Below are 13,984 nucleotides of genomic sequence, written 5' to 3' on the forward strand. Positions count from 1 at the left end.
TGCTGCAAAAGACATTACTTCATTCTTTTTATGGCTGAGTAGCACTCCACAGTAAAAATACCACATTTTCTTTATCAACTCATGAATTCATGGGCACTTAGGTTGATTCCACATCTTTGCAATTGTGAATTGTGCTTTGATAAACACTCAAGTACAGGTGTCTTTGTTATAAAATCGCTTCATTTCCTTTGGGTAAATACCCAGTAGTGGGATTGCTGGATTGAATGGTAAGTCTACATTTATTTCTTTGAGGAATCTCTATACTGCTTTCGACAGAGGTTGTACTAATTTGCAGTCCCTAACCCCAAGCCTGGGGCCCCAGATTCTTGTTCCTCTGGTCAGCAGGCAGGACCTCAGGGGTGTGGCCTGCTGGTTGGCTCCTGGGTCTGCAAGAGCGTGGACCTCCACTTGGCACCCAGGTCTTCAGGGGTGCTGTGGTGATGCACAGGGCCAGGGGGCTTGTTCCATTGGTCTGCAAGCAGGCCACAGGGGCTGGGTTGCTGGATGGCTGGGGCTGTCTTCCCACACAGGTCCTCCTGAGGCTGCTACCATGGGACCTCTAGAGCTCTGTGGTTCTGTGGCAGGGGATGGGTGCCGGGGCTGCTCCCAGTCACAGGTATGTGAGAGTGTCTTTCCTCCCTGCTCCCTCCCTGGCCTGGCAAGTCGTGATGTAGGGACAGCTGCAGCAAAGCCCATCCCTGTGCAGACCAGGAGCTCCAGACCAAGATCTCAGAATGGTGTCAGCTGCAGCAACCCAAACTGAGGCCAGTGGCAACCCAAATTGAGGCAAGTGGGTCCCTGCTGAGCCTACTCTCTGATGCAACTTCGCTATATAGTTTCCAAGCAGTTCCATGAATAGTAGGGATGCAAGCAGTTGTTGGGGGGCCCTCACAGCTCTAGTTGCAGGGTCTGCATGGGGATTGTGGGGCCCTGGGATTCTCCCCTTTATCACTTCCCCATGTGTAGGGGTCTCCCCCAGGTACCTTCCTGTCTTGGTGAGTGGAACTCCCTGTGTTAGGGTGTAAATTCATATGCAGGATTGAGAAAGAATTCTCAACACAAAGATTAGGATATAAAGAAGTAAAAAGTTTATTTTACTCTCTTTGAGAGAGAGAGAAGGGAAGGAGGTGCAGCACATGAAAGGAAGAGGGGGAAGTGCCAGCACTGAGGCCAAGTGGCTTGCCATTTTTATGGGGACAAAGAGAAAGGGGAAAAAATAGTGATTGCTGTCAGCTGATAACAGAAGAGGCTGTGAAGCAGCTGTGTCTGCTTTTTTCTTTTTCTTTTTTCTTTTCTCTGTGAAGCCTCACTTATCACTCTCCTCTGGAATGTAGTCAGGCTGGTCTGCCGGTCTGGAGGGTGCCAAGGAGGGAGATTTACACTCCTTTCTGTCTGTTCATCTCTTTTCAGATGCTGTGAAAATACTTCTAGTAGGCAATTAGTTAATCTCAAAAGACAAGTAATTAATCTCAAGAAAAGCAAGTTTAAGGTTAATGGCCCTGCCATTAATTTTGGAGACAGCAAGTTTAAATAGTTTATATTTTTCTGTTAGATAGATCATTAGCAAAGCCATCCTTTGACCCCATCTTCATCTCCTTCACTCTGAGAATCTCCTGTCAGTTCTCTAATGATTTAAATGCTCTCTCCAAGAGGGTCCATCCATAGGTGAGCACCTAATTGCAGTTTCCAATTCTTTCCTCAACAGCAGCATGTGCCAGCTGCTCCTAGTCTGCCATCTTGGCCCTGATCCTCCAAATGATTTTTCTATTGAGATGATCATGTAGTCTTTGCTTTTATCCTAATAATATGGTGTACAACATTGATTTTCATATATTTAACCAACCTTGAGTTCTTGGGATAAATTCTACTTGGTCATTGTTAAAGGCTGAATTGTGTCCCTCAAAAATTCATATGTTGAAGTCCTAATGCCCACTATCTCATAATGTAACTATATTTGGAAATTTATATTTGAGTTTTTAAAGAGGTAATTCATACAATTTGTAAGAAATGTAAGATCTGTATTTGGGTCTTTCAAGAGGTAAGTAAGTTAAAATGTGGTTATCAGAGTAGGCCCTGATCCAATATGACTGGTGTCCTTATAAGAAGAGGAAATTTGGACACAAATAAAAACAGAGGGAAGATGATATGAAGACATATTTCATCTGAGGCCATCTACAAACCAAGTAGAAAGGCCTCAGAAGAAATCAACCTTGCCAACACCTCGATCTCAGACTTTTAGCCTCTAGGAGTATAAGAAAATACATTTCTATTGTTTAAGCCACCCAGCCTGTGGTACTCAGTTATGGCAGTCCTAGCTAACTAATATTGTGTATAATCCTTTTATATGCTACTGGATTTGGTTTGAGAATTTTTGCTTCTATATTCGTAAGGGATATTGGTGTGTATTTTTTTTTTTGCAATGTTTCTGCCTGGTTTTTGCATCAGGATTATACTACCGTCATAAAATGAATTGGAAAGTGTTACTTTCTCTTTTATTTTTTGAGAAAGTTTGAGAATGCTTGGTATTCATTCTTCTTTAAGTGATTGTTAGAATTCACCGGTGAATCAATCTGCACCTGAGCTTTTGTTTTCTGGTTGTAGGAAGTGTTTTACCCACTAGTCACTCTCTTCACCTATTATGAGTTTATTCAGATTTTCTATTTCTTTTTTTTATAGGAGTTTCAGGTTTTATTTTTAATTTTTATAACAGCTTTATTGAGATATAATACATATACCATACTATTTACCTATTTAGACAGTTCAATTTCTATTTATTCTTAAGTTAGTTTTGATAGTTGCGCCTTTCTAGGAATTTATCCATTTTCTCTAGGTCATCTAAATTTTTGGCATTCTGTTATTCATAGTATTCTCTTATAGTCCTTTTAATAAATAAAGGTGTCCTTTTTTTTCTTCCTGATTTTAGTAATTTGAGTCTTTTCTCTTTTTTCTTGGTCAATCTACCTAAAAATTGTCAATTTTCTTGATCATTTCAAAAAACTAACTTTTGATTTGGTTGATTTTTCTCTGTTGTCTTTCTAGTCTCTGTTTTATTTATTTCCACTCTAATCTGTATTATTTCTTCCTTTCTGCTTGCTTTGGGTTTAAGTATTTCTTCTTTTTTTGGTTTCTTAATGTGGAAGTTTAATTTATTGATTTGAAATCCTTCTTTGTCCTTACTCCACTATTTCTGAATTGATTCTCACCTAGTACTCTTTATTTGTTCCCACAATAAGGCCCAAGACCCCAGTGGGCTCTGGGGTTGGCAGTCTTCATCTTGGGCCATTTACACTTGGTCAGTTGCCATGGCGCCTGACACACTTTAGGTGCTCAGAGGCACTAGTACCCTGAAAGTCTCCTCTGAGCACACATTGCCTTGAATTGTTTATTCATTCCTCATTATTCGTTTGATATCTCTTTTCCTTCCAGACACTGAGCCAAATTTCTTCATATTTCTTAGCACAGTGCCTTGGACCCTGGTGTGGGTTCTCACAAATTTTTATTGAGTGACTGACTAATGAACTAAATGACTGACAGACAGATGAACCCTCCATGCTCTGTGGTGTTGCCTATTCCCTTGACCATATATCTCCTATTAGAAGTTAAGTGAAGGCAGGATGTTGTCTGCTTTGTTTCCTATATCTACCAAGAACAGGCAATTAAAGAGAAACCACTATCGGTGTTTCAATAAATAAGGCATCTAATGCTGGCATTATGTGCTGACTAGTGCATTTAATGTCTAGAGGAGCAAAGGTCAAGCACTATGGGTACCACTGAGGAATCAAAACTGTGCAAGGAGCTGTGCCAAGACCAGAGCTTTCCTGATGCCTCAGAGCTGGAGAGTGACAGGGGAATGTGGAATCCAAGAAAGTTGGAGGGAACTTCCTACCCCTAAAGTCACCACTAGCCTTCCACTGCCAGTGCCAGCAAAAAAAATGCATCCCTTCTGGCTTCCATATCTTGTAGCAGTGCCTCTCAGAGTAGATTCTGACTGGAACCTTGTATGCAAGGAGTTATGAGTATGAGAATGGGAACAAATGCAAACAGACAATATAGCAGTAATAACTTGTTGCTTGGGTGAAGTGAGTGAGAGGCAGTGTGTGTGTGTGTGTGTGTGTGTGTGTGTGTGCGCGCGCAAAGTAGTTTAGATATATAACATTTTAGGAATGGCTAATAGCTGTCTTTTACACTATGACTCCCTTTATGGAGCCCAATGATAATTTACCATGGAGCTCTTTCTTAATCATTAATATCATTTATTGAGTATTTACCTCATTAAGCCAGTTACTTTGACAAACACTTTCCACTTATTCATTCATTTAATTAATATTTGTTGAGTGCTGACCATGAGTCAGATACATTTCCATGGGCTGAGGGAAAGGTAGATGATAAAAACAATAAATAAGTAAAACATATGATATGTTGGAAGGTAACGAATGTTTTGGGGAAAATATAACAGGGAAAAAGAATTCCAGGGTGCCGAGGAACGGTGGCAAGTTGTATTTTAGAATAGAGTAGTCAGGGTAGGTTTCATCAGGAAAGCAATAGTTGGGCAAGAACTTGAAGAAGCTTAGAGAGTTAGCTAGGTAGATATTTGGGATAAGAACTATCCAGGGTAAAACATTCAAAGTATGCCTTTTAAGATCAATTGAAAGCCAAACAAGCCCCCTGAGACTGAATAAAGGTCTTAACCAGGCTCATAATGCAACAAAAATCAATATTATGATCAGAAAGGAAAATGTAAAACTGTCATTCTTTATAAATGATAGAATTTTCTACTTAACACAAAAGACCCAGTTATTAACCATTGTAATTAATGAGAAAGTTTAGCAAAGATTCTATATATGAAAATCAATGTAAAATACAATTTTATTTCTGCCATCAGTTAGAAATGTCATTTTAAAGAATATAGAGTTCTAAATGGCATTAAAATGGCAAACAGTCCAATAGAAAAGTGGGCAAAAGATTTTAAACAAGCAGTTCTTAGAGGAGGAAACCAAATTACCAGTGTATATTGAAAAGACATTCAACTTCATTGGTAATTAGAAAAATGTAGATTAAACTCACAATGACATACCAATTTATATCTATCAGACTGGCAAAAATTTAAATCTGGTTATATCAATCATAGGAGAAGATGTGATGATTCAACTCTTGCCCGCTGATTGAAGGAATATAATTGCTGCAGACACTTGGGAAAACAAGTTGAAATTAGCTGGTGAGTGTTAAAGATATACACACATTTTGACTCGGGATTTCATTCCTGAGTCTACACCATAGAGAAACTCTTGAACATGTGCATCAGAAGACACACCAGCACTACTTGTACTAGCAAAGTACTGGAAATAACCCAAATGTTCATCAACAGCCCGGCTCCTAGAACAGTGCCTGCCATATAGTAGACACCCAGTAACTATAGGACTAGAAGCTACATGGATATATAAATTATGAATGATTCATAAATGGCATAGTATCCAACATTCTACCCAAAATATGGTCCAGCATCACTAGGTTCATTCTCGCCTTCCTTTCTTGCTTATCTGTAAATTCTTTTTCCAATATTGAAAAGCCTGGATTCCAATATCCCATACACATACTTTCCTTTTACCAAAATGGTGCTTTACTATATAGATCTCATACTATTTCTTACTTTTTCCCTTCTGCATATTTTTAAAGATCTATCCATGTTGCTGTGTGTGTATCTAGTCTCTTGCTTCCAACTACTGCATAATATTATTTCATTGTATGCATCCCCCATCTTACTGACCTGCATCTTTCTTTGCAGAAAAAAAAGTGTGTGTGCGTGAGTGTGTGTGTGTGTGTTTGTGTGTGTGTGTGTATTCTCCAAAAAGAGATTAAGCAAAGGCCTCATGAACAATCCCTAGGGAGAATCAACCTCAGTGCCTTTGTAACAGCTGTTCCCTTAGCCTGGACTTCCTCCAGCTTTTCCATTGGCTGTTTTTCTTCCCACTAGCTCTTTGAGGGCAAGGGTTTTTTTCATTGTTTTTGCTGATCTCTACTGTGCCTCCAGCACCTAGAACAACACCTGGCAGATAGTCAGTGCTCAAACAATATTTGAAGAATAATTGAATGAGAGAGAGGTAAGGACCTGGGCAATTCCAGGAGACCAAGGAAGAGAATCTGGTTTTGAAGTGAGTCAGACCAAATCAGAATATTTTACTTTCCTACTTGCCTCTTTCTAAACAGTATTTGTCCTTACTCATGATAATGTTACAAGTGGCTATAAACAGAAGCAGTATTGCTCAGAAGACATGAGATCCAGTCCCAACTCCACCCTTCCTGGTTTTCTGACTTGTCCCCAGGGCTCAGGCTATGGCGACAATTTGTAGGTGAACTCACCCAATAAGTTGGGATTTTTGTGATATTGGTGACTCTAGTGTAGATTAGTTGCTCTTTGTTTATCTAATAAATCCATAGAGGTTGTTAATAGAGGAAAGTTATCAGCCATGTTATATTTGTTGTGAATATTTTCACAGTTTCATGTATGCCTTTTGATTTTGGCTATTTTTTTGACAAAAGAATATTTCTCATTTCTATGTAATTGTAACAATCTTTTCCTTTATTCAAAAATCCTTCTTCTTGGCTAAGGGTCCCACATGTGAATGGCACTTATCGGTTAAATAATAACGCTCATTGTGAATTCAGACTAACTGGGTTCACAGACCCCACCTAACCTGTCCCAGAGCCCCATTTTCAAACTCCTTACAAGCCCCCTCCACTGCAAGTCCAGCAACAGGGATCTGTAAGGTTTTTGGATGGTCGGCGCCAGAGAAAAAGAGACGAGCAGAGTGAAAAGGGCAAGCGACCAGGCTTTATTGGGAAAAGGGGAAAAAGAGCGCTCCTGGGCGAGGTTCACGGTCCCGAGAGAGAGGGGCCCCGAGAAGTCGTGGCGCCTGGAAGTTTTGAGCGAGCTTATAAAGGTTTTAGAGTTGGGGGATGGGGGTTTCTCTTCAGCGCGAAGTTTTGGCGCGCAAAGTATAGAGTTCTTTGTTACAGTCTAGGGCGGGACTCATGGGCTCCTCCTTTTCTCTAGGGAGGGGAGGGGTGCCCGCCAACAGCCTTACAGGACCAGTTACAACCCTTTAGTCCACTTCAAACTACTAGGTTTTAGATGATGATTACCCTTCAGGATGGCTGCTGAAATTTAAAGATGCTAAAAGACTAGGATGCAACATGAATATGATGATCAAATCATTTAAATGGAAATATTTTATGACTTGGTAGAAACCTGACACCATCACCACATACTTCCTGTATGCCAGTCAGCATGATACCTGGAGAAGATAAATGAGGCTACGGCAATTTTGGGGCCCAATTCTGAATTCCTCCCACAGACAAGTTGACTACTAGAGTTGGCTACAAACAGGAAATTGAGTCTGAAAACCCTACAGAATTTGGAGTTTTAACAGCTGGTGAGTAACAATTATTTGATACATTTACAAAAATGTTTTTCAAAATTCTAAAAAGAAGAGGGCCATTCTCTCACCCCTAACAAAATATTAGATAAAGACACATGGAATGACTTACACAATACTCTCAATGGATGGCAGTGACCACCTTCTGGTATCCAAGTTACTCTTGGGTTGGAAAAAAAAAAGTCATTAGTGCTGGAAGGGAAACGAAAGTTTAATAGATTTCAGCAGAATTCCAGCATTTGAGAAAGGAAACTGTAAACTGAGAGAAGGGAAAGTGAGGAGGAGGCAGGAGGCGATGTTCCCTCTAAATCTCAATGGCAACCAGAAAGCGAGAAGGGTCCAGGGCTCCATTTGCTGCAGCTGGACAGAAGAAATCGTACTGGCTGTTGCATTCTAACAGCCACCTGCAAAGTGCAGCCTTGTTCAGAACACTGAGTGCCCCCCTACACAGATTGCAGGAGGGGTACCCAGGCAGGCAGAGACTGAGTGGTGGGTGCCCCCAGCACAGCTGCTAGGAGTTCAAGCTGAGGTGCAAAATGCTGATTTATGAAGAGCCAATATCCAGTTGCTTTTAAAGTGAGAACGTTTTCCTCTCTCTAGCTGCAATGCCGGTTTGCCTGAGGCCATGGAATGCTATGAAGGTGTCAAGGCAGAGGGGAGTCGAGTCAATTTTTTTGGGGGGGTGGGCAGGGCCATGTTGGGGTGCAGTTACTCCAGCCAGGGATCCTATTTCGCTAAAGTCTCCCTGAAACAAATCTGTTCTGGAACAGTGTAGCTAGTTTGTGAGATTTCAGGGCTGATCAAGGAAAAAGATATGACCATGAGGTGGAAGTATCATACAAGTTTTATTTGGGTGACTGACATATAAGGGGAAATCCCTTACTGCATGAGATCTTCCAGAGGCTAAGGGGAGGGGGTAGGGACAGTGTGCATCCACTGTTTCTGAAAATGTTAAGTGCAGAATTACCATATGATCCAGCAATTTCTCTCTGAGGTAGTACACCCAAAAGAATTGAAAATAGGCATTTGAACAAATACTTGAATGCAATGTTTATAACACCATCATTCACAATAGTGGAAAGGTGAAAACAACACAAATGTGCTTAAACAGATTAATGGATAAACAAAATATGATAGATCCATACAATGGAATATTATTCAGCCATAAAAAATGAAGCACTGATACATGCTACAACATGAATGAACTTCAAAAACATTATAATAAGTGAAATAAGCCAATCACAAAGACCATGTATTATATGATTCCATTTATATGAAATATCCAGAATAGGCAAATTTATAGAAATAGAAAGCAGATTAGTGGTTGCCATAGGGTGGGAGAGGGGAGGAGGATGGGTTGTACTGCTTAGTGGGTATGGGGTTTCCACTTGGGGTGATGAAAAAGTTCTGGAACCAGATAGTGGTGATGGTTGCACATCACTGCGAATGTACTTAATGCCACTGAAGTGTATACTTTTAAATGGTTAAAATGGTAAATTTTATGTTTATTTTATGTACGTTTTTTAAAAATTAGCAAAGTATCTGAATAGATGTTTCAACAAAGATAGCCAAAAAGCACATGACAACATACTCAACATCATTAGTTATGAAGGACATAAAAATCAAAAATCACAAGAAGATGCTACTTCACATTCACTAGGATATTTATAATCAAAAAGACAGGCAATAAAAAGTGTTGGCAAGGACATGGAGAAACTAAAACACTCATGTATTGCTGGTGGGATTGTTAAATGGTGCAGCCACTTTGGCAAATCCTCTGGATGTTCCTCAGAAAGTTAAACATTGAGTACCATATGGTACAGCAATTCCATTGGTAGGTATATACCCAAGAGAAATGAAAAAAATATGTGTACACAAAAATTTGTACATAAACATTTATAGCAGTATTATTCATAATAGCCAAAAAAGTGGAAACAACCCAAATGTCCATCAGCTATTAAACGGATAAACAAAATTTGTTCAGTCCATACAATGGAATATTATTCAGCCATACAAAATGAATTACTGATACATGCTACATGATGAACCTTGAAAACTTTATGCTAAGTGAAAGAAGCCAGTCACAAAATACCACATATTGTATGCTCCATTTATATAAAGTGTCCAGCATAGGAAAGTCCATGAGATAGAAAGTACATTAGTGGTTGCCAGAGACTAGGAGGAGGCAGGAATGGGGTTTCACTGAGAAGGGGTACAGGGTTTCTTTTAGTGGTGAGAAAAATGTTCTAAAATTAGATAGTGGTGATGGTTGCACATCCTTGCAGACATACTAAAAACTACTGAACTGCACATTTCAAAAGGATAAATTTTATGATATGCAAATTATATCTTAATAAAGCTGTTATTTTTTAAAAAGAAACACTAATTTGTTCATAAGCATTTCCTAATATGATATTTCTGAAGCCAAACATCTGGGTGGAAAAAAAATAAAACTGGTACACCACATATGTGGTATAGTGCTCCATTGTAGATGCCTCATTTTAAGAGAACATTGATAAAGTGAAGTGTTTCCAGAGGAGGGTAATGCAAATAACAAAGGAACTGATCTCATGAAGAACACTTGAAAGAAGTCTGTTGTTTAGAGAACAAATATTTTGTAAGGAGACATGAGCGTTACTTCAACTATGCGAAAATCCATCATGCCCAAGAAGGATTAACCTACTATTGCGTTTTCCAAAATTTAGAATTTAGACCAATGGATTGAAACTTTCTTTGTTCAACATAGGGAATGGGGTATCTTGAAAATCAATGAAGTTCCTCTACCTTAACAGTTCTAGCACCAGCTGGAAATTGGTCATTGGTCAGGGATATTGTTAAAATAGGATTTACATGAGGGGGGGACATTAAAATAGATGACCTTAAAGATTCTTTCCAATGCAAGGATTTGGTGCTTCCAAGTTCAATTTCTAAAATTGGTTTTCATTATAAAATTATGTATAGTTTTGGAGGAAAAATGGTTTGTTTATAAGAAGCATAAAATCATGCTTAAGAATGAGTAAATCTTTAAAATTAAGAAAATTTGAAGGGAATTTCTCATAGACAGGATATAGTGGGGTCATGGGTTTTGGTTTTTTTAATTCACTCTGCCAGTCTCTGTCTTTTAATTGATATATTTAGGCCACTTACATTTAAAGTAATTATTGATATACTGGGACCTGAGTATGACATTTTATTATATGTTTCATTTTATTATATGCTTTCTTTTTATTAATTCTGTTTCTTGTTCCTATGTTTCTGTATCTTGTTTTCCTGTGGATTATTTGAACATTCTTTAGAATTTCATTTGGACTTATCTATAGTTTTGTTTGTTTGTTTGCTTTAGAGACAGTGTCTCGCTCTGTCGCCCAGGCTGGAGTGCTGTGGCACTATCATAGCTCACTGCAGCCTCAAATTCCTGGGCTTCAAGCAATCTACTTGCCTCAGCCTCCTGAGTAGCTGGGACTACAGGTGTGTGACACCACACCTGGATAATTTTTTCTTTTCTTTTTTTTAACAGATTGGATCTCACTATGTTGTCCCGGCTGATCTTGAACTCCTGACCTCAAGCAATCCTCCCATCTCAGCTTCCCAAAGTACTGAGGTTAGAGGCATGATCCACTGTGCCTGGACAGTGTTTTTTTTTTTTAATATATGTCTTTGTATAGTTACTTTAGTGGTCACTTTAGATATTACAATATACATATCAACTTTTCACAGTCTACTGGCATTGACATTTTAAACCACTTTCAGTAACGTGTATAAATCTTACTTTCATTTAGGTCTATTTACCCTCCTCACTTTCAAATATAATTTTTTTAAGTATTTCCTCTGCATATATTGAGCACCACATCAGATGACATTACAGTTTTTGTTTCAGCCGTCAAACATAATTTTAAAAACTCACGAGGAGAATAGTCTATTATATTTACATCTGTTTTTACTCATTCCAGTTGTTCTTTTTACTTCTCGAAGTGCCATCGTCATTCTGTTATATTTGTTTAGGGAACTTACTTCTACCATTTTTTGAGGGTAGGTCTGTTGTTGACAAATTCTCTTAATCTTCCTTTATCTGAGAATGTCTTTGCTTCCCCTTCGTTCCTAAAGGATGTATTTATGGATATAGAATTTGTGTTTGGCAGCAGGTGGAGAGTGGACTACCTATCAATCCTGCTCCACATCATCTCCTTCAGTTTCCTTGCTGCTTCAGTTTTGTCTTTTTTTTTTTTTTTTACTCAACCGTGTAGGTAGAACAATTACCCAGTGAGTGTATATGAATATGCTGGGTTCCTTAAACAGTTACCTGAGACTGTCAAGTATGGCGCTAGACACGAATTTTGAGAAGGCCTAAATACCCAGGTCAGCCCTTCTTGTGAAAACTGGGATGCGGTCATGGCGAACCTACTTCTTTGCAGACAGTTTTTATAAAGTCATGACCATAACGAAACGTAAGCATTTCCTCGCTTCAGTAAATAGTCTGGAAAAATATGATTGAGTTTGGGTTAGGTTTGGATTAATTTACCTTTAACAGAGATTAAATGAAACCACAAAAAGGCTTTAAAGCACATCAGCAACAAAGGCCATAAACGAGTGCAAATGAAAATCTGAGACAACCTTGTGTAGCAACTAGAGCAAGCAATGGATTAAGACGAGTGCTCAGAAAGGGAAGGACAACGGGAAAATTCACCAATAAATATATGCGACCAGCAAATATACCAGAAAGGAAAACAATACACGCATGTAGGTTTGGTGGCACTCCATAGTGCAGCACCATGCGAATTAAAGAAAGAGAAATGTGAATTAAAGGAAGGTACAACGGGTCGGCTGCTCGGGTTTTCTGGGGACACCGTGGGAGAACGGGTGTGTTGTGAACGGGCCAGGCCTTCTGGAACTGCTTTCTGTACAGAATGAGCAAAGCGGTGCAGACGTCCAGCTCTCCACTCCAGGGGATTCCGCAAAAGCATCCCAGGAGCTCCGCCTTCCTATCCGCTCTCGCCTCAGGCGCAGCTTCCAGGAGCTGGGAGGAGGCAGGGCCAGAGGGAGGGCTTCGTGGGCGGGGCCGCAGCGGCCTATGCAGTTCCTGGCCCTGGGCGGGGCTAAGATGGGGGCGGAGCTATGCTGGCGGCGGCCGCAGTGAGGAGGCAGCGAGGGGGCGGAGCTGGCGGTGCGGCCGGGCGAGGGCGGGGCGGGCAGGACGCCAGGCTGCCGGCCGGGTGCCTCAATCGTCGCGTCTGGCCGCCCGCTAGGCTCGCGCTCCTGTCTGTCGGTCTGTCGGTCTGCAGGGCCTGCGCCGGCCCGGGGCCCATGGCGGCGTCTGCGGCTCTGTCGGCGGCGGCGGCGGCGGCAGCCCTGTCTGGCCTGGCTGTGCGGCTGTCGCGCTCCGCCGCGACACGCAGCTCGTACAGCGCCTTCTGCAAGGGGCTCACGCGCACGCTGCTCACCTTCTTCGACCTGGCCTGGCGGCTGCGCATGAACTTCCCCTACTTCTATATCGTGGCCTCGGTGATGCTCAACGTCCGCCTGCAGGTGCGGATCGAGTGAGCGCCGCCGCAGCGCCAGTGGCCCGGGGGGAGGGTCGCCCACCCGCCCACTCGCCTGCCCTGGGCCGGGACGCCGGCATGAGGGACTGCGGGGTGGCCGGGAGCCCCAGGGACGCGGCGGGGGGCGGACGCGGGGCGGCCCGGGCCCCTCCACTCGAGACCTTCGCAGCAGGGGGACGGCCACCGAGCCCCGGCCCCCGTCGCAGCCCGCCCCGGATCGCGCAGAAACTCGCTAAACGGGCCCTTCCCGCGGGGCCCGAGAAACTATTTGAGTTCGGCCGACCTGTTGCCTCACGTTGGCCAAAGCGGGGAACCAGAAGGAAGGAATTCTGCTGCAGCCACTTCATCTGCCAGTCCCAGAGCGGAAAGGTAGGAGGCGACAGGTTGGAATGGGGGTGGGGGAGGCGGTTGCTATGACATCTGGATGTGGAGGCGCCTTAGTGGTTTGGGGGAAATAGGAAAGGCACCCGGACAAACCAACCCAGAAAGCTGTTGAGCCGGGCAGGGGAAAGGAAAGGCAGCCGCAGGCTCTCCCCTCCTCCCCTGCCATGATTCCTCGGTGGGGTGAGGGGCGGCGGCGGCCTCAGCATCTCAGAGTGTCAGCCCAGCATTACAGACGAAGCAGGGGCCTCCCCCTGCTGCCCCCAGCCCAGTGCCACCCCCTCCCGCCCCGGGCCCTGTGCCCACCCCCCTTTCTGCAGAGGCCCCAGTGGAGTCACCCGAACCCCGGAAAATGGGCGGGGGGCGGCCCAGGGAAGGCCCTAGACTCAGAAGAAAGGATGCCTCAACTTCTCTACCGCCCCTCTGCAGTGGGCATGGGAAGGGCGGTTCTCTTCAGAGCCAAACCCCAGGGATGTCCCTTCTCAGCCCTCGGCCCTGGGGCTCTCTGCAGCTCCCGCACACCCCTTGGGAAAACGGCCTCCGCCCTGTCATTGGGGGCAGGGGACCAGTCTCTGCTTGCTCCTGCTGTCCCTGTGCTCCCCAATCCTCTATCTGATGATACCCCCGCGACTC

The 13,984-nt window shown here is 42.7% G+C and overlaps 1 protein-coding gene across 1 annotated transcript; it reads left to right on the plus strand.

The window, feature by feature from the left end:
• Positions 1-12,605: 12,605 nt before the first annotated feature.
• On the plus strand, positions 12,606-12,974 carry LOC105819274 (small integral membrane protein 10-like). The gene has a single exon (XM_012655477.1). It carries the CDS (start codon positions 12,735-12,737, stop codon positions 12,969-12,971), a length of 237 nt encoding a protein of 78 aa, XP_012510931.1. The 5' UTR covers positions 12,606-12,734; the 3' UTR covers positions 12,972-12,974.
• Positions 12,975-13,984: the final 1,010 nt, after the last annotated feature.

This window comes from Propithecus coquereli, unplaced genomic scaffold, assembly GCF_000956105.1.
Source record: "Propithecus coquereli isolate 6110/MARCELLA unplaced genomic scaffold, Pcoq_1.0 Scaffold478, whole genome shotgun sequence".
In the NCBI taxonomy this organism is placed as follows: Eukaryota; Metazoa; Chordata; class Mammalia; order Primates; family Indriidae; genus Propithecus; species Propithecus coquereli.

Coding starts and splice junctions, on each gene's coding strand:
- LOC105819274 (XM_012655477.1), top strand. CDS start 12,735: ATGGCGGCGTCTGCGGCTCTGTCGGCGGCGGCGGCGGCGGCAGCCCTG.